The sequence below is a fragment of the Micropterus salmoides genome, unplaced genomic scaffold (genome assembly GCF_014851395.1).
Source record: "Micropterus salmoides isolate LMB-PRFRI ecotype aquatic unplaced genomic scaffold, ASM1485139v1 Ms_hic_scaffold_22, whole genome shotgun sequence".
Lineage (NCBI taxonomy): Eukaryota > Metazoa > Chordata > Actinopteri > Centrarchiformes > Centrarchidae > Micropterus > Micropterus salmoides.
The window spans coordinates 14,750,207-14,771,613 of NW_024041373.1; the positions used below are offsets into that span (position 1 = coordinate 14,750,207).

Sequence of the window (21,407 nt, forward strand, 5' to 3'; positions counted from 1 at the left end):
CTTATGAACAATCAGTATGAATTTTGAACAGTTTAGCACAAAACCACAAGTTAATTACATCAAGGAAACTCATTCTCACTGGTTTCAAGCTAAACTGGTGTCCTGTACACATATTTAAATTATATTTCAGTTACCAGAGGAGTCTGACATCTGATTATTAAAGGAAAGACGCTGGTGACCACGGAGGAGCTGAGGCTAGTAAAGTAAATTAGGTATATAAACTAGCGCACCAAGATGGATCGCCGCCCTCTGAATTGTAATCTGATTGAATCGAGGTGCCAAGAGATTCTCATCCCTACTGCCCAAACATAATTCTCATTCAGTTACTATAAAATGGTCTTTAAAAAGTTTGACAATTGTCCACTGCATCTGTTAGGGCCTGTCCATAGGTTCGCCATTCATGTGTGACAACATCTAAGCCAATGTGTTCTCATCTCAATGAGAATGAATTTCCTTGATTTAATTAAGTTGTGTTTTTGTGCCCCTGTGATTGACTGGCGACCTGTCCAGGGTGTACCCCGCCTTTCGCCCGATATCAGCTGGGATTGAATCCAGCCCCCCGCGACCCTGTAGGCAGGATAAGTGGTTGACGATGTATGGATGTATGGATGGATGGATGGATGGTGTTTTTGTGCAAAACAGCAAAATGTTCAAAATTCATACTGATTGTTCATAAAGTGAAGAAACATAAATAAAAGCTTTTTTCCTGCGCAAAATGTGTGTCACTTTACTCAAAGCAAACAAATGCGTGTTATAAGTTCTTATAATTAATTCATGTAGTATGTCCACTTGTAATATATTATGCAGGGATGGATGTTTTAACACTTTCTTAAAACAAAGACATCCTATATAACATTAAACATTACTATAAGCTATTATTCCATTTTATATCACTAATTATAAATTGTAACTAAAGTGTATTTATAACGAGGCAGAGTACATGGTTATAATGTACTACGGAACATGGTCGGAGATTCTTGGTCCACAGTGGTATAAAATGGTATAACTATTAATTATAAAACATTAAATCAAAAGGAACTTACAGCGCCTAATGACTTATGAACTTACAGCGCCTAATGCATGTTTGTAAGTGATTATAACAATTGTTATGTCCTATGGAAGCATTATATCATGTCATAAATATATGCATAAGTCATTATAGTGATGATTTTCATGGAAAGTGTTACCAACAATTGATATGAAACATGTTAATTAGTGAGCTTTAGAAGGCTGGTAAGCAGATTTGTTTACTTTCTGGCAGAGCCAGGCCAGCTGTTTCTCCCTGTTACCAGTCTTTATCGTAAGCTAACTTAACCGGCTGCTGGCTGAAACTTCATATTCAGCATAAACATATGAGAGTGGTATTGATCTACTCATTTAATAGTGATTCCTCATCTTTGGCCACATAAAGCATCCTAAATGCCTGTGATTCAGACGTGTGTTTATTTCTGCTCTCACAATCCATTTGGGTTTTTGATTAAGGCTAGGGTTAGTCTCAATAGAATACATTCAGGTCAATAAGTGACAAAAACAAGGTTATGAGTGTTTCTGTGGCAGCAGTGTGTCCAGTGCATTTCTAATCCGCTCACTAGTAATATCAGGTGCACATTTACATCTGCATGAAATATCCAGAAGCAATGCTGATTGTGGAAAGGGTCACTATGTTTCACTCAGTAATTTTATTGCTCATTTATATTTTCAACTCACTGTCAGACTGTCTTGAATATTATAGCAGCTGCACTGACTTGGGATTTTTTTATTCGCCACTGTTGGGAGGGAGATGGATTAGGTGATGGAGAGACAATGAGAGAGTGAGAGTTACAGACAGAGGGAGAGAGTCAGAGAGGGAAGGAGGGAGACAAACAAGGAGGTTTTTCTTGCTCATGAAGAGAGCTGCTTGGCTTCATCGTGCATTTTTGCCCCTAGAAGGTAAGTCTACATTTATTGATCTTATACACCTTCAAATTAAGTGTAAGTAATAAGTCTATTATATGTAAGTGTACAATAATGGCTTGCAAACAATTATCTTGATTTTGCAACCGGCTATACTGGCAGTGTAACAGGTTATACAGTGTGTGCATGTCCAATTTGAATTAGACCTGTCCTAAATAATTAAAATGAAAGGTTGACAGATGTATCTTGTTACAGTGCACTCTGCATGTTGTGCCCTATAATTAGTCATTTATATGCCTCTAGATTTGACTCCAACTGTGTTGATGATTTGTTCACAAAAGGTGGCATAATTTGTGCAACAGGTCAACTGATTTATCCCTCTCCTTTTCTTCTCACGGGAGGTCTGTCTCTTATAAAATCTCCGTGTAGTATGGGAGAGCACAGCAGGTGCTCCTCTTAGCTATTTCTGGAACTGCTAAATTGTGCACACCAAATCTATGCAACACCATGAAAAACATAGGTATTCCAGCACTCATTTAAAAACAGGCTTAGTTACTCATTTAAAAACAATGTCTGAAAATCATCAGTCATCCAGGTCATAGTTACGGTGGTCAGTTCTGAACTGAAGAAGCCTCTTGGATGAGAAGTGAAACGTCTGCCCTTGATTTAACCCTCCTTAGAATGACATCTGATCTGAATGTTTGCTATGTCCAACATAATTGTCAGTTAATCAGTTTAATGTATTCTAACATAGTGGAGGAACCTAATTAATAGTAAACCCATTATTTTTATTATACGTAACCCAGCTGAGTTATGGAATTTTATCTTTTTCTCTATAATGTCTTTCTAGTTCTCAATCAGCTGCCTCACCATGAACCACTCAGGGAAGATTTCCTTCCTCTTCAGCTGCAATGTCAGCCCAAGTGAGATGCCACAGCTCGACATAAGTGTCACCAAAAGTGAGCCGCTGACAATTGCTATCCCCATGACCATCTTCTACAGCATCATCTTCTTCTTCGGAGTATGAAAATTCATTTATTGGACACACTTGACACACAAGCCAATTCTGTCAAAGTGGTATGCGTATAGCATTAATAATATGCTGACACTGTAGACCACTAAATGCCATCTCCTCACACTCTGCAGGTCTTATTCAATGGTGTGAGCATACTGACCCTCCTCATGGATGCTCATATGCGAGTCAGTGCCATTCGTTTCTACCTTCTCAGCCTGGTCATATCAGGTACGCACTACCATGCGCCTTATGGAAGGCCAGGAGTAACAATATTAAATGGAAATCATTCAAGGAAAATTAAATTAAATTTAATACTTACTTAAATTATAATCTAATAAAACAATTTCATGTTTTGAAAACACATAATTTCTGCTAAACTGTGTAAAAAAAAAGTGTCAAATGGACATTTAATTGTCAGTTGCATTTTCAGATTGAAATTCCAGTTTCCTACTGAATGTTTTCAGGCTTGTTTCCTGATATGTATTAATGTTATACAGTGGATTTACTGAATTGGTATCAACAGGTCCCAATTATGGCAACTGCTTTTCATATTCTGTTTCATTATAAAGATGGTCATGTTGTACTTTGGAGTACACTGAATAATAATTCTTTATTATATCTAAATTTATTTTTTCATACATAATTTCAATTTAATATTGTAAGCCCTGGACTTCGGCAGTTCCTTTTTAAACTCCACAGCTACGTACATTGTATTGCCTACTTCAAGCAACCATCCTCAATTCAAAACGTTCTAAATTACCTTCATCTCCCTCTTTTAAAATTTTAGACATTCTGCAGCTGTCAACTATTCCGGTAACTTTGTATCGGTATTACTGGGAGAGCTACCCATGGCGTCTGGGCCAAGCCGTATGCAAGGTCTACTTTATGGTCCGCCAAGTGTACTGTGCCACCACAAGCTGGGTTATTGTGACCTTCACCACTGAGCGCTATGCAGCCATTTGCCACACTATGTGGTCTGTCTCCAGCCTGAAGGTTGAGTACTTGCAGAAAATAAATATACTACATGTTTCTTGTTCATACTCATTCTTTCTTCTTCTTACTCTAATTCTTTCAACATAAACTGCTTAACATATCGCAATCTCAGTCCCGGCTGTTCTCATCTGCAGCCCCATAATGGTGGAATAAGCTACCAGATGCCATCAGAGCAGGGGCAACCCTCTTAACTTCAAGAAGCTCTTGAAAACTCATTTCTTCAACCTGGTCAGATAGAAATAGCAGAATGGGTTTCTTTTACTTCTGCTATATTTGCATCCCAGAATGAAATGTAAAAAAAAATAAGGATAAGGAAAGTGGCCCATACACAGAAGGCCAATCTTTTGAAATGCAAAAGACACATAGTGAAGAAAATGTAATAAAATACAATGTGTAAAATTGCATCCCATATTAAGCATTTCATAAAACTATGTGAACTGGAAATTCCTACCATCTCTCTGTCCTTTCCAACAGAAGTCTCGTTTGCCGTGCCTTCTTTTAGTATGGATCATTTCTCTGGTCTCAGCAGTACCCTTTGCTCTAGTCTATGACCAGACTCGTGCCTGCATCCTGGACTACAAAGCCACTACGAGAGAAGATGCCTTCCATGTCTCCACAATGTGTGAGATGATAGAGCCTGATCCTGCACACATCTACAAAGGAGCTTTGCTCCTGAGAGCGGGGTTCTTCTTTCTGGTGAGATATGTGCTGTTGAACAGATTGTATATGCTTACCTGCATCAAACACAGGCACTCTACATGCCTCTCCAACTACAGGTCCCACTGGTCGCCATCTTCACACTTTATCTGCTCATCCTGCTCTACCTGAGGAGAAATGGACGTCAAAGGAGAAACATGGGTCTCATGCGGCTGGATCCAGAAGGAAGACGAGATGTCCAGTGTCATCAGAATGGAAAGCTACTTTTAAATGAAAAGCGGGCTCTAAAACTCATGGGTGAGCCCCAGAACAATGATGAATGAATGGTTGTTTAGGTCTTGTGGTGTAATAGTAAATCTCTAGAGTGCTTTGATGTATCTCAGTCTGATGAAGACCTTATGAAGGTTAAGTGGCAGCTCACTCCAGGAAGTGAGACACTGACTTTTTATTCACATGTCCATGCAAAGTAGTGGATGCTGGAATCTCAACATTTAGTTTTAGCCAATGTTTCCTGGCCAATTAGATAGCAGCAGAGAAGCTGGACACTATATGAGGTGTTGTTGATGGTTACCTCATCATACACTGTCAGGATCTGACCTGCATTTTTGAGGCCTGGCATTTAGACAATATATTAAATGCAAACGTATTGCTTAACCATGTTGATGTCTTTCAAGCAATGCAATTCTGCTATTAAAATAATCTCTGTTTTTTCTTCCAGGTGCAGTTGTAGTAGCCTTTTTTGTTTGCAACTTTCCAGACATTGCATCATCATTGATGCAGGTCTATGTGGTAGTGTGGTCAGATACCGTCCTTTCAGTATACACAATCCTGAAAACGTACTTGTCCCTTCCACTGTGGTATATCAATGGTGCTCTGGACCCGCTGCTTTTCTGTATTTCGTCACACACATTTCGCAGGGCATGCTGGAGAACACTGGGTAGGCTCAGGCCTCACTGCTACTGGAAGCATAGGGGCATGTCTTGGCTGCGGCAGAGAAGTTCTACTGAAGAAGCAAGCACACCACCCAGAGAGATGATTGATGGTAAATGCTATGGAGAGAAGATGGACAAAAGGAGAAATGAAGTCACGAACAAATCAAATCAGAGGGATGGAGGTAGCACTGATGAAAGCCCCTTTCAACAACAAGACTCTAAATTGTGAGTGTTTAAATTTTTAACACGATTATAGACTGAACACATTCATGACTTTGGGATACAAAAATTAAATACATATTTTTCCAAAAAAATCTGCTTTTCCCCCCTTAATTGCTGCAAGGGCATCTCAGAGAAATCTAGCTCATGTCATATGTTATCTACGGAAGCCCTAAGCAGCCATCCATTCAAATATTTTTCTTACTCCGTTTCGATAATGAAAATGAAATAATTATCTCGAGATCTCGAGATGAAGAATGTGTTTTTTACGTGATAACGGGATAATTTACTCGTGACCTCGTGATAACAAACCAGTTGTTTAACACAGGGGTCGGCAGAAACGTTTCATGATAGTAATTTCAGATTTCAGATTGGTATTCAGTGTGACCGGTTACCTCAGTTGGTAGAGCACAGCACTCACAGTCAAAGGGTTCTGCGTTTGATCCTTACTTAAGACCATTTTTTTTGTTTTATCTTTTTATAATCCTCTTCAACAAAGTTGTTATGAAGAGACTGTTTCAAATTGCTCACAATAAAGCATGTACTGGACTGTGTGCGTCCCGGTGATTGGTCCACATCCATCAACCTATGGACTTTTCATTTCCCCATCATTCACAGGCAGAGGAAATTCCTGCTTCTCAATCAGGGAAATCCATTCGAGGTGCGAACTATGATGGAGCCAGGGAGAGCTTTCCCCTTAATAAGACATGAACTCCCAAAGCATGCCGATTCCTGTATTAAATTTTTGTTATCTTGAGATCTCAAGATAATTATTCCCTTGTCAGGGGAAAACAACATTTGTTATCTCGAGGTAATTCTCCCGTAATCATGGGAAAACAGAGTGAAAAATATTTGAATGGATGGCCGCCTAGGGCTTCCGTAGTTTTCAGTAATTTTTTGTAAATATTGTTTACTGTGTCTACAGAATATGTGGAATTTACCTGTATTGTGATGCCAACATTTATGTTCTCATGTAGCTTTTGTCTAGCTAGAAATATATGATTAGTGTTTAAAAACTTATATTATTGTGACAGATGTGAAGACATTTATTGTAGCAATGCAATTTTTTTGTATGAGATATCATATATCCCACATTTCTAGAAATGTGGTCCTAGCTACTGCTTTAGCTCAATGTACAACTGTGCAAAAGATTACTTGATGAGATGTGGTAGTGTGTATTACTATGTTAAGTTTGAAATATGTATTCTTCAAAAGTGTTATTCAGGTGCAGCGCTCATATACGCACGTACTGTGACATACATTTTGCAATGTAGAGAACACAGAGAAGGGACAAAATGGTCAGATTAAAGAAGACTGAGGGTTTGTACATTACTAATCCATGCATTAGCCTGTCACAGTGTCAAATGATGGGTTAGCACCCTGAATGATTCACAGAGGAGTTGCTTACTGAGAGTGTTAATCACAATCGTGCTTTATTGTATTCTAGCCTAAAACACTATTTGGGGCTGATGTAGCTAAACCACATTTTTGAACCAAACTGATTTGTCTGTAAGTTTCATGATTTACAGTATGTGACAGAAGTATATTTTATACCTTTGTGAGTGTGATATAAATGCATATTTCTGCCATATATGAATTTGGCATTGAGTGGAGTGGAGTAGAAAAGTATTTGAGTTGTCAAGACAACCAGCCACAGGAGACATGATGACTTAGCTGAGACCAGCTATCAACACATTACTCAAGGGTTCCTGATGATATGTAAAGTAGATACCCCATTAATGAGCACAGCCTGTGTCAATTGTCAATTCGTATTACTACTGCACCTTTTCTATTGCTCATTAGAGTTATAGGCTCCCTTAGATCCCTGCTGAATCTTTACTGACTCTTGAGTTACTCACAAACACAAAACATAGCGATGTTTGATTTGATTAGGATTTTAATTTATTTAGGTTAAATAATAAAACATATATGTCAAAAACACATACATGTGTATTTGAACCCAGAGGATGGCACAATAAAGTCTTAATAACCAGATTTCCATTGTGGTCCTTGTCGAAAAACAAAACATTTCGTTGTTTAAAGATTTAATCTTAAAAAATTAAATAATCCCATACAATATCTAGTTTTATTTCACAATGTTTCACTATACACTGTTCTCAGAAAAGCACAAACCAGGACCACACACCATGCAAATAAGCAGAAAACCACTGTCATAAAAACATAAAAATAGTATTGATTCATTTTTATGTTGTTAAGCACACCAACTCCTTGAACTTCCATTTCCCTTAAATTCCTCCTTAGGGAGTTTCAAAGTTAAAACATAACATGTGTTACCATATTGTAGGACAGTGCTTCATTGACGCTACATCACACTTACACTGAGTGATTGAAAGCCAATATGTTTTAAGGCAGCACTGCAGCATTACATCACATAAAAAATACTTACAGTAGTTGTCTTGTGCATAATTTTCTACACTTTTCCTGTAATTCAGCATATATTTGGGCTCTCCACTAGAATTTACTGTGAAGTTCTGGGGATTTGAACAAAGCTTGACTACACAGCAATGACTAACAACTGCAGGTTGAAGAGGTTAACCACAACTGCCTATTAAATGGTGATGCACTTGCCTTGGATCAGTGGAAGACTGAGGTTGGCACACTCCTGTAGACTGATAGTAGACCTTAACTGGTAATGGCTCTAAGGGTCTCACCGTCTTTGTTTTGGGGTACACATTATTCCAAACTTATTGTGAGCCAAACAACGCCATCTCCTGGAGATTTTTTTTATGTCTATGCCCTCTCTAGGCAAAAAACACCATGTCCAAGAAGAAGATTCCTATTGGTGGAATAACACTATAAAGGGCCTTTTGATGCCAAAATGCTTCTGTGTTTTAAGGTCTAACATGACCATGCCATAAAAATAAGCCATTTTAATTGTTAAAAAGAGATTGCCTTTGAGTTGGATTTGCTTTTATAGTATCCAACCATGGCTTCAGTAAGTCCACAATCCTCCATGTCTCCATCCATGTCATCTTCTGTGATACAACACACACAAAAACATTATAACACGTTATTGGCCAATATATGTAAAACACACACACGTACACACTTTTGTGGAACAGAAGCCGAGAACCATCAGAAAAATGGCAGAGTTAAGCATAACTCTATGAACGCTGCTAGCTAAACCAGACAGGGTGGGAAAAAATTAGTTGCACTACCCAAGTCTGCAGGGAGAATTAGTTCATACGTGTACCAGCTTGACAAAACCATAGACTGTGTAAAAGAAGTGGACATATTCACTGTGATGTCCCCCATTAGGAAAGTGTTTGCTGACATAATAAATAAAGTGAGAAGTAGGGTAATTTTTTCATAGACTCCAATGCAGTCTGATTTCTTTTGCAACCAGTGGAGTCATCCCTGCTGGCCATTAAAATAATGCAGATTTAAGGCACTTCTACATTGGCTTAACTTTTCAGACACAGAGGTTGTCACCTGAGACATTTTCACTGTCTTAGGTGCCATTTCATGTCCGGGAATGCAATGAGGGATGAACCTGTTGCTATCAACAATGATTTTGTACATTTTAAATTAGAGCAGCAATGATTAATTTAATTATGGATTAGTTGGCAACTATTAAATGAGGAGTTTAAAGGAGTTCATTGCACTAAAAATACATTGTATAAAGTGTGGTCTAGCTGTAAGTAATGTACAATCCAGTACCAAAATATTTAATGAAAGATTTGTTGATTGGATGTATTATTAGGTGGTTGCACAGTGGCCAGTACCATCATTGACCAGTGATCATCAGAATTCCTTTTGTGTATACAGCTAATCAACCTCCACACAGGAACTCTGAGAAGGTCAGTTGGAGGCATATAAGAAGTGCACAAAAAAGCTGCTCTAATAGACTTTTTTATATTAACAAAAGATCAAATGACTTATTATTATATCAAAGGGGTTTCTCATAATAACAGACCCACAAGGAATGAACACCCATCTCTACAGTTCCAATGGTCAGGATACATTTCCATTCAGGGACCTGCACAGACATTTTGTTGGGCAGGGCTCAAGTGAAAAAAACAGCACTTCTCAAAATTATTTATGATTTTTTTGACAAAACGTTATTTTTACTAATAATTTGTTTATTTTTGACAAGGCAGTAAACCCTTTTAATTATTTTGGTCTTATTGGATTACATAACACTTTTCATTGTTACTTGGTTTCACATTTGAGGGAGGGTTATCTGTATCATGTAAAGGCAGGACACGTTTTCATATAGGCTAGTGGTCAATTTTGAGATTTTGGTCTATTTTGCTTTTGTCTTCTTTGACTCATGGAACAATACATGGAAAGAAAACTTCCAAAATACACATTTAGATGGAGTTTGTTTTAAGCCTACCTTTCACCGGTTTGCATTAGTAGATTTCTTCTAAATGAACTAAAACAATCTAATCTGCATTTTTAAACATAACATTTCAAGGGGAAAGAGTCTTGATGTAATTCATTTACTGAGGAAGCTCTGTGGTGACATGCTTTAGTTTTCTTTATCCTATTCACCTGCAGTGCCTTACCTAACGCCTAATTTGCATATCAATGTGGCGATCCTGATTACATTATTAGACACGAATTTTACTGTATTCACCTGTTGTGTCTACATTAAGTAGGCTACAGTAACATTAGCCTGTATGACCAACCATGATAAATTGCCTTAGCTTGACTTTAGCTAACTTATTACATTAGCTCAGCTCATGAGTCATACATATTAGTAAGACTTATACTTGCCTTTTGTCTTTTTGCGAATTAGCTGTAAACTCGAGGCACTGGGAGTTTAGTCTTTTGTTCATCACCACTCACCTCCACACAAGCCAAGAAAAACACTGCTGGGAGGGGCTGCTGCCTGTCTGCGTGTGTGTGCGCTGCTGCGGGGAGACGCGGAGCGAGCGAGAGGGAGAGAGAGAGCATCGGAACTCCACAGTCTCATCTCCTGACCTGATATTTTTTATTCAGTAAATATATTTATTTGACAGGAAAGCTGTGCACAAACAGGAATATATATACTGTATATAAATTAATTTATATATATATATAAAAAGCATCCCAGAAAAAAGGCCACTTTCTCTTGAGGAAGAAATAGGGCAGGTGCTTGAGCCCCTTTTGATGTCTAAGTGTGCACGTGCCTGTTTCCATTTGTTTGTGACTTCATTCTATATGAATCTCTGAACAAATGTGGGAGTCAGTTCAGAGGTCTGGAACCAGGCAGGCAATTTCCCTTAGCACTAGCATTTTAGAATATTTCAGGTCATTGTTTTGGTCAGTCTCACCGCTCTTCAACCTTGTTCTCAAGAGCAGCAGGCTTTTTCCAGTGAATATGACCAACCAGCACCAAAATGCAAACAGACAAATGTTGGTGAACACAGGGGTATATTTAGCAGCTAAAGAACCAAATATTTCCATCAGGAGTTGGAGGAGACCACCCAAAAGATGAGTAAATATTGAACTTCAGGTGTCAGGTGGATAAAAACTCATCTCCAATTGATTGTTAATATCGCACTCTGTCTGCTGGACGTAAATAAGCAACTCTTTCCCAACACACCAACTGTATGATAGCCTAGAGCTGCCAAAATGGAAAAAAGAATCTATCAAAAATTAGTGAATGTAATTTCAATTTTTGTTAATTCAACTGGCTTTTGTAAAAAACTATTGAAAGTGATGAAAAGTGTATGTTTATATTATTGGTACTGGACTGTATTTGCATAGTTATGGGGCACCATGTCTAACACAACCAAAAATTAAAATATGCTTAATAAATAAATAAAGTTCCTATTAAATGCACCACAAAAACATTACAAAATAAATGTAGGCATTAATAAAATTTTACAATGATGAAATTGATATATCTCTTTTAAGTTGTGTATTATTTAACTTTTTCGTTTGAGGAAAACGATTTGGATGCTTATTTATTTATTGAGCATTTTTTTATTTCTGTATTCACTTTCGGTTGTCCCAGACACAGTCTGGAAAATAGCAGTGTTGGGCAAGCTACTTGGAAAATGTTGTGAGCTAAGCTACTAGCTACTCTACATTAAATTAAGCTTCACTACACAGAAGCTACCCCCCAGTGAAATGTAGCAAGCTAAGCTACAGCAGTGTGGCAAAAGTAGCTTAGTTACATCTAAGCTACTTTTAATTTTTTAATATTTTATAGTTAGGTCTATATTTATGTTGAACTACCATTCCACAGGAGCAATAGAAGACAGACTAAAAGCCTGCTCCAAACAGTGTGTGTGTGCACGAGAGAGAGCTAAATCAGACACACAGAAACTCTCCTACTTACTGCCATATCATTGCAGCTAAATGTATTTCCTCATGCAACAGGAGAACCACTGTTGTTTGTATAAAGTAACTTAATTATCACATTATTAATTAATTATATTTTTATTTATTTATTTATATAGTTTATGTGAATTTGTGCTCTGGCAACATTGCAGCCTGAACAACCTAAACATTCATGGCAATGGGTGAGAAAGAGAGAGATCTCTCATCTCATGGAAACAAGTTTTCTCCTCACTAGAGGACGAGGTGTCCAGGCTGGAACCTGATCCTTCTCACAAGAGGTGTTAAAAAACTATCACAATAGAAAGTAAACTCAGCCGCGCGCCTTTATTTCCCTGAAGCAAAGTCGCAGACATCAGCCCAATGATCGGTACGTGATGTCACCGTCACAAGGAAGCCCTTCTGGCTCCCTACAGCTCACCGGTCTATTTCAGCGAATCATAACGCCGTGGGCGGGGCTAAAGATGAAACAGCGGAAGATTCAAAACGAAGATGGCGGCTGAAACTGAAAAGTATCCCCAAAACAATCACAAACTGGACAGAAGGTAAGTTACCAACTTTTCGCTTAGTATGTCGTATTAATATTAACATGTTATAAAACTAAGTTTCCAGGATTACAGCTAATAAAATATCTTTGTTGTTAACTACTCAGTATTGTAACTTAACGTTACCAGACACATTACCGCGTTAGCCAACGAAGCTAACCTAGCAACAGCTTGTTACGCTAACGTTAGCTAATTAAACTGTATGTAATGTATGCCAAATAACGACCCCTTCTTAATTAACTGCTAAAGTTTATGCACCAGGTCCAAGCGTTTCCACTGTTCCTCAATACGGAACCCCCCCCGGCTTCTGTGTTTCTCTTTAACAGGGGGACAAACTGCAGTGTGTTTAATAGACATGAAAAGCCAAACTCAAGCCAGCCTGTGATCTTTAACCCAGATTTCTTTGTGGAGAGGCTGAGATATGAGTATCCACAGGCCTTCACGGATTTGGTACTTAGCAATATCACTCGACTCATAGACCTTCCAGGGGATGAGTTTTCCCAGCTCACAGGAGAGTCTGAGCTCAGGGTGCCCTCCGCCAGTGGATTTCTACGTTCCTTCAACTTCCTCAAACGAAAAGGTTAGGCAAACAGAGCTATTAGTGTGCTTAACGTTACCATCTTTGAAACGCGGTTTTACACATACATGGGTTGTGCCAAGTAATTTTATTGAGTAATATCATTAGACTATAAATGGTAAACAAAACCTAAAAGGCACCACTTCTCATTTATCCACATAACTTTACCTCATACAGTCTAATGAAGCTCATCAGGACTTTACCAAACACTTTGATTCCTCTGTGTGTGTGTGTGTATATGTGTGTATATAAATAGTTAAAAAAGTTTAAAATCTTTCGATATCAATAATTATCACAATAAGTATCAAATCTTTATATCTTTCGAGTTTAAAGGCTGATTTTTGCTCCTGAGTTAAAGTTGAAGAAACCTGATGGTTAATTGTTGTTTAAACTCTTCTTTATATTCAACACTTGAAGCCAAACAGTGGATCACTTCACAAATCTGAGGTAGACCATACAAAACATTTATGATACTCTTTGTCAACAAATATGCTTTTTTTTGTTGAATGACCAACAGTCCAAAATCTAAAGCTGTTCAGTTTATTATCACATTAGGCGAAGCAGCAAATGGTCACGGTTTAGAACCAGGAACAAGGGAATGTTTGAGATTTTTTGACTTGAACGATTAATTGATTGTCAGAATAGTTGGACAATAATTTTGTATTGACTGAATCATAAATTTATTGACAAATTGTCAGATTTATTGATAATTAAAGTAATGGTTAGTTTCATTCTCCACGTAAGCCCTCTGCAAACTATACCTGTTTTTTTTTTATTTCCAAAGTTGCCTTGTTTGTAGATTAAGTGGCTTTCTGCTGTTGTATATTTTGTAACCGGAAGCAGGTCCATGTGAATGATGAAAATTATGAAATTGACTTAAATATTGGTGTGATGAATAAATCCAATTGTGCACACAAAGAGTACAATCAGTCTTATTGTGCCATGTGATGCCTTTCAGACAAAGGAGTGATTTTTGGTGCACCGTTAACTGAAGAAGGAATATCACAGATCTTTCAGCTCATTGAATACCTGAGTAAAAGTGAGTATTATGTGATATACATGCATAACATCTACCCTGTGGAGGAGACCTTCATCCAAAGCAATGTGTGATATCATGACTACATACATTTTGCATATGTGACCTTCGAAGGAAACAAATTCTTAACCATGATAGTATTTCTGTCAGATCTATCTCGATATATCCAGTCAAATTGTTTGATCAGCCTGCATCTTAACTCTTATAAGAATTCGATTTGTTAAGCATCAGTGATACGTCTAACTCTTGACACTGGTACTTTCACTTAGTTGGAGAGCAGCAAATTAGCATGAGGTCATGGTTTATTTCTAGAAAGCGATGATGTCATTCACTGAAAGTGGACACTGGGAGCAAATGCTTGGGTCAATAATTTATCTGAAAGCACTTTGCTCCTGCTGTCTCCCTCCCTCCATTTCATTCATTTGCTCTCTCCTCACTTCTGTCTCTTTGTCTCCCTATGTCTTTTTCACTCTGCTTCATTTTTTTTTTTTGCCCCTTCCTCTTTGGCTGTCTCGCTCCATCTTTCTCTCCCACCGCTCAGACCTTCATGTGGAGGGGTTGTTCCGTGTGCCAGGCCACAGCCTAAGACAGGCAGCCCTGAGGGAGATGCTGAATGCTGGGGCAGAGATAGATCTAGAGACAGGCGACTTCCACCCTAATGATGCAGCCACGTTGCTCAAAGCCTACCTGGGAGAGCTGCCAGAGCCTCTGCTTACGCACAGACACTATCATGCTCATCTGAAGATTGGAGGTGTGTTGGTTGACTTATATACAGATCCTTGTCATAGCTCAAGATAAAATAATATTCAGGTGGAGAAAAGATAATATAATTCTGTCATCTGCTGTGTCCAGAGCTGACTCGCTTTGATGATAAAGGAGAGAAGACGAATGTGCCCGACAAGGAACGCCAGATTGAGGCATTTCAGCTCCTTTTCATGCTGCTTCCACCAGCCAACCGCAGCCTGTTGAAGCTGCTGCTGGACCTGCTGTACCACACTGCTCGCAATCAGAACATCAACAAGATGTCCGCTATCAATCTAGCCACAATGTTTGCTCCACACATCATCTGGCCCAAGAATGTAAGGACTATAGGTTATTTCTCTTCTACCTTTCAAGTATGTTATCCCACTGTATAGCATTCTTAAAGTTTGGCATATTTTCTGTATTTTTTTGTTGCAGGTGACGGCAAGTGATCTACAAGGAAACATCGAGAAACTGAATAATGGCATAGCGTTCCTCATCAGGCACTCTCAAAAACTGTTCAAGGTCAGCAGCTTTATAGCCTGTTGTTTCTGAAATTTTTCTTATTCTGCAACTGTAGTTAGGCTTACTTACACTAAATGCAACATGTTTTGTCTGTTGTTGCTTTTCTCTATCTGATCATAACAGCAAAATAATGTGTGATTTTTATCTGAGGTTGTCTGTGTTCTTCTGTCCTAAACGTTACTGTCATGTCAAAACAAAACACTGACATGTCTTTCTAATTAGAATTTGAATGTGTTAAATATACAGTGTCTGTGTCTACCACAACCATGTGGAAGTCATACTTCCTCTGTCAGTTCATTATGGGTTTTCTCTTTGCTTTGAATTAATCCTTCATGTTGTTGTTGCCAAGGTTACAAGAAATGCAAATAGGGTAAAGAGCACACAGATCACGGAATTTAAATATGAAAGCAAAATCACTTATGGCTATGTCCTGCAATCAGCAGCCTTTTAGTTTTAGTAGTTCATATATTATAGCAGGCAGTGTTTCTTTGCTAAACTGTCCATGTACCCTTTTAAGTGGAACATTGGCAGCTTTGATACACAGTGCTTTAGGGTAAGAGTGAGGTCATGCATTTCTAAATACTAATTATATGATTCTATGGTACACTAGATTCATTTTTGTGAGTCATCAGAGGAATTAATGTATGTGTTTTATTTTTCAAGGCACCTGTATATATCAAAGAATATACCCGCCTATACTTCACAGGATCAAAAAGTCTTCTATCAAAGGTGAGCATTTTCTACTTTTCTCTTTTTTTCTATGTTCATCTTAATGAAAGAAAGTGTCAGCATTGCATTACAATTTTTTATAAAGCTATTTTCAAAGCTCCCACAGTAATGTTTTTCTTTAACCTTTGAATCCAGTAACTTCAGTTTCCGTTAGTTTTAGGTACTTCATGTTATACCTTGTTGTATTGTATTATATATATATATATATATATATATATATATATATATATATATATATATATATATATATATATATATATATATATATATATATATATATATATATATATATATATATATATATATATATATATCTGTTGTATTATGTTCCGTGTGTGTCTCATAACTTTATTTCACTGTGCAGCCCTGTGTTACCTTGAAATACAGTTTAAATAACACTTCTGAAAAGTGTGTCGATGTTCAGATTTGTTGTTTGTGTAAGGTGTGATAATGTTGTTTTCATGTGTCTTGAAAAGAGTTTGTGGTTTCAGTGCGATAACAATTTAAAATATCTGGTCTCATGCTGTGTCTCACATTTCTAGGATGATTTGACGCTCTGCTCTGGGACTAATGATGGGCCCATGCCTGCTGTTACAGCTGCCTCCCCTTCTCCCTCCATGAGAACAATCAGAGGTGAGGTCAGGTCATCTGAGACTCAAAGTTATACTGAATCTGCCCTCAGAGAGCTGTACCAACAGGTCAGCCACATGCCTGAGTCTGCCAAAAAGAAGAAACTCATCAGACAGGTACGTTGTGAGGGTAAAAGACATACAGGTAAATTACTACTTGCAACGCAACACCTAAATGTGTTTTATATTTTTGTGTGTAGTTTGAAAAGCAGCCTTTGCTGACACCTTCGGCTGACTCACGGACGCCATTCAGCAGGAAACATTGGCGTTCACGCTCTTTAGGTGGAATTATCAAGGTTTGTTGACAGTAATCCTGTGGATAGCGATAGCCTTCACTTTTCAGGCTTTATGCAAGTTCGAAAATATTAAAATTCAGTGTTTTATGATAACAGAAATGCATTCAACATGTTTAAAATAAAACAACATGTTGGCTTATAAATCTTTAATACAGCACTACCCTCTAAATCAGTATCCATCTACCAGTAATGAAAATGTGTTCATGAAACAGCGGAAGGTGTTGGGAAGCCAAGTATTAACAGAGAAAGAAAACAGACGGCAGAGTCCTCAACCCAGCGATTCAGTTGATGTCCAGGGAAGGGAAAACACCACCTTTGGAGGAGTAAGTATTGCACTATTACACCTCAAAGCAAACACATTTTATGAAATAAGTCTCAGACTGACAACCTGCGGCTTGTGTAACTGAATTTCACTAATAGAAAACATCACCGCCTACTGTTTTGGTCCTGTAGACTACACCAGGTATATACTGACGCTGACAGTAAATAAACTTGGGCCAATTCAAAATGTTTGAAAATTGTGAAATGGTCTATAATGCCCTATGCTCTAATGCTGGTGATGTACATCTTAGGAGAAGTACTTAAGTGGTAATAATCTTTAAACCAACCTAATTAAAATTCACTTCTAAAACTCATCAACTAGTAGAGTAGTTTTCCTCATGATTGTGTTAAAGGAGTTTTCTGGCATTTCCAGCCGCTTGTTTGTTAACCACAGGCAAGCCTGGCCTCAGTTTGACTTATGTTGCTAATGATGCCTGATGCAAAGGAATAAAAATGTATCTTTTTTTACCTCCCTCTCCTCATCTCATCCAGGATTAATCATCTTTAAAAGAATGGTCTCTTCAAGGAAACATCAGTCTGACTGTTATGTCAGGGGTATTAAAGGATCTTAAAGGATCTTCTTGAGGCGTAAACAGTGTAATGTTTAGATTGAGTCAGCTGCCCACAAACTTAAGTTTAAGTCTTAAAGGTTAGTAAGACAGCAAAGAAATCACCAGAAGTGTCTTAAGGGACATAAAATGGACAACAATGAGGATGTTACACGCTTTATTTTACGTCAATGCAATTTACCAGTTTTCTTACCCAGTCTGCAGGAGTTTCATCTTAATTTCCTTATTTCTTGGTCAATGTTCTACAGGCTGCAAGTGATGTGTTTTTTGTGAATATTTAGCTTTATCATTGACTGAACGTGTTTATTTGCAAACCTGATTGTATTTATTTTTTATTGATCATCTTAATTTTTTCAAGAATCCAGTGCATTGGATATATTGGTAACGTGATATGCAGGCTGTTCTATTTAAAGGTTAAATTTATTTGTAAGTTGTATTACGTTTAGTTAGAATCACACGGTCATTGCAGACCGTTGAAGACTTTTATCTAAAAGGTGGTAGATTCAGAAATGTGCCTTAAAGTGATTATATCTTAACTTTGTTATGCAATTTCTATTAATTTCCTTTAAGTTCCTGATAGCTTTAAGAGTATGCTGAAATTTCTATAAAGAATTCAAGTGTCGGTGAAATAAAGGAGTGAAGAGTTACAGAGAATGGAGGGAGTGAAAGGCCACAGGACCAGCTCAGAAGCATTATAAAAACATTTTTGTTTTCACTTTAGCTCAAATCTTGGGTTTAAACGCTGTGATATTTTATACTAGAGCTACTTTGAACTAAAATCTTTTGCGTCTTAAATTTTAGTTTTTCTCAGGCCAGTTTTTATCCTTATGCAATATTGTATACAAATTGATAGCTGTGTTTGTATCTGTACAGTTTTATTGTGTATTTTTATGTTTTTTTTTTATTTGGTTAGTTCGAGTGAATCTGTTGTTTGCCTTCTATTGTGGTTGCTAACCCAGGTGTTTTTTGGTAGAGCTTGAGCCGCTGCCACTTTTAAAACCTCCTTGTTGTCTTACTCTTTCAATGCAGTTTTCAGTTCAGTGGTCACTCTGCCAAGCTGTTACCAATACTACATTATGTGATAATCGCCGCATGTTCAACATGTTCAACGACTATGTTACACTGATGATATTGATGCTACTGTGAAACTATGCAACTCACTGTAATTAAAAGACAACAAGCTACTTCCTGTAGTTATCTTTTTATTTGAATTGTCAGATTATGTGCTTTAGTGGGGTTCAGAAATAATAATCAATGTTTTTGTCTTTTTTCCACCTTTCCATAAATGACTGTATGCTCCTTTTCATTTCTTTGCGAGGGATGTTGCTGTCTGAGCTGATGCTGTTTTTTTGCAAGCCACAAGGTGATGCTGTGTAGTTGCAAATAATTAGTCAACCAGAACACCTTTGGTCCAGCATATTCTCCTTAAATCCAGTAGAAGCTGTTAATAAGCTCATATTGACATGGCTTTAACTACTCCTGTGCTGTTAAATACCCTAAATATGTGAACACTCAATATTTCATAAAGTAAAAAACTGAAATATATTAGACTGGTGTGCACACATTTGTGTTTAAATATAATATTTCCCTTAAAGCAAATGTTACTTTAAGCTTCTCTATCTCCTTTGCTTTGACCTCTTCTAACTTGAACAGTACAAGTCATAACATCCTACAACAGTCAACAAATTGTGTGTAAACTCGGTTGGCTGTGTCCATTACAGCAATAAAAAACAGAAAGAATACCGAAATTGAAACGAAACAAATGCGTCAACATGCGTCGCAAATTTACATAGATGCCAAATCAAGCAAACTTTAAATCTGTTTTAGTCTATATATGACCAACAATAAAAATATATGCCAAGAAGGCCACCAAAAGAAACATAAAACTGCTGTGTGCAGTGAATGATTTTCCCAAATTGAAAATATTCTATGCAGTTGGAGGTTGAGTGGGTGGATAGTAAAGCAGCTCTCCACAATAAGAATGTCTGTCATTATGGTGTCCATGTCAGTGCATGTTTGGTATTGTAAGTATATGTTGTAAACATCTATGAGAATGGGCTTGTTTTTTCTCATGTTCTGTAAATAAACAACAGACAGCTTCCATGATATGAATAGTATTGTTTTACAGCCAAAACTCCACAGGGGTTTGATTTAGCATTCCTTCTCCAGAATGAGCAGATGACTGTAAAATAAGTCAGACGTACTGTAATCAACTTTACATTATCTGGTGTGCGCACAAACCCACAAGCATATATATGATGAGTGGGGATGATTGTGCTTTAAATGTATGCATTGAAATGCCTTTCAGAAGGAGCCAATGCTGTCTAGAACTACAGATCGTGAAATACCAGAGCAAGCCAATGACAAATAATTTGTGTAAAAAAGGAAAAATTACTTTTTGTAGAATCTGGCATAGTTGTGTCCTTTTTTCAACCATAGAGAGTTTGAAGAATGCTGTTGTATGTACTCAATGCTGTGATTCCTTTCTATTTCCTCTATCAAGCAGATTTCATTTTTTAAAGTCAAACACACAGGAGCTAACAGATTCATTCCACTATTGAACTCCTCTATAGCCACGAGCAGCAACCAGCTTTGTGTTCATGAGAGCTTGGTTTGTTGAGTTCTAACTTTGGGTACAAGTTGTAGGGAAATATTTATCAAACTTCACAGGCTTCTGGAATACTGTGACTTTTTAAATTGGATGCTATTCCACATTAATTGCTGTTACTTCCTCCTCTTAGGTATTGGGTTTTTCAAACTCTCCTCTCCCTGACTAATTGTAAATTGCTGCCATATCCTCCCACGGCTTTGAGAGCAGCAGAATAATTCCTATTGTGTATTTGTGTGCATTCCTATCACGACTCTGAGTGGAGAGGGACGTTACCACCAGCCCCCACTACCACTAAAACACCACTGTCTCCTCTTTCATTAGCCATTCATAGAAGGAAGATCTACACTGCACTGACACTTTTACCAGGACAGGTGGTGCTTTTTTTCTGAGGTGTGTATGTGCATGTACACCTGCGTGTGCATAAATGCACATTTTCCGAGCTGATAAGCCACATAGCAGAGATGCAGACCTATTCTAGTGTTTCTGCTTGCATCACCCCTGCCTGTTTATTTTTTTCTCCTTCTGCCTTTGTTAGTTAAAGTGAATGGGGTTCTTAGGTCTATGTCATTGTGCTGATGTTTATGTTGGGAGGGAATCCACCCCACAGCAAAGTCCTCTAGAACTAGACCACAGACCAAGTGGCTCAAGCTGAGCCAACCATGGCCATTGCTGAGGTGTTTATAACTTTACGTTACTTTTAGCTTCTTAATACTGTGAGCAGTTGCCAAGCAATAAGTATGGAACAAATAACCAACTAACTGCTAATTAATGAATAGTAGTAGTTCCTGACTGACTCTGAATCAAGAATTATATGTATACAAAACA

At 37.7% G+C, this 21,407-nt stretch overlaps 2 protein-coding genes across 2 annotated transcripts; both read left to right on the plus strand.

Annotated features, from left to right (window-relative positions):
• Positions 1-617: 617 nt before the first annotated feature.
• LOC119917258 (pyrokinin-1 receptor-like) lies at positions 618-7,704 on the plus strand. Its single transcript, XM_038737475.1, is given in 7 exon segments — positions 618-2,914; positions 3,040-3,136; positions 3,696-3,901; positions 4,376-4,597; positions 4,678-4,855; positions 5,277-5,601; positions 5,603-7,704. Coding segments are annotated over 7 exon segments (1,311 nt in total). The 5' UTR covers positions 618-2,764; the 3' UTR covers positions 5,736-7,704.
• A 4,752-nt stretch (positions 7,705-12,456) lies between these two features.
• Positions 12,457-19,155, plus strand: LOC119917263 (rho GTPase-activating protein 19-like). Its single transcript, XM_038737483.1, has 11 exons — positions 12,457-12,548; positions 12,875-13,128; positions 14,084-14,164; positions 14,703-14,912; positions 15,014-15,240; positions 15,341-15,427; positions 16,091-16,156; positions 16,699-16,902; positions 16,986-17,081; positions 17,294-17,404; positions 17,895-19,155. The coding sequence occupies exons 1-11, from the start codon at positions 12,496-12,498 to the stop codon at positions 17,898-17,900; spliced, it is 1,395 nt and encodes a 464-aa protein (XP_038593411.1). The 5' UTR covers positions 12,457-12,495; the 3' UTR covers positions 17,901-19,155.
• Positions 19,156-21,407: the final 2,252 nt, after the last annotated feature.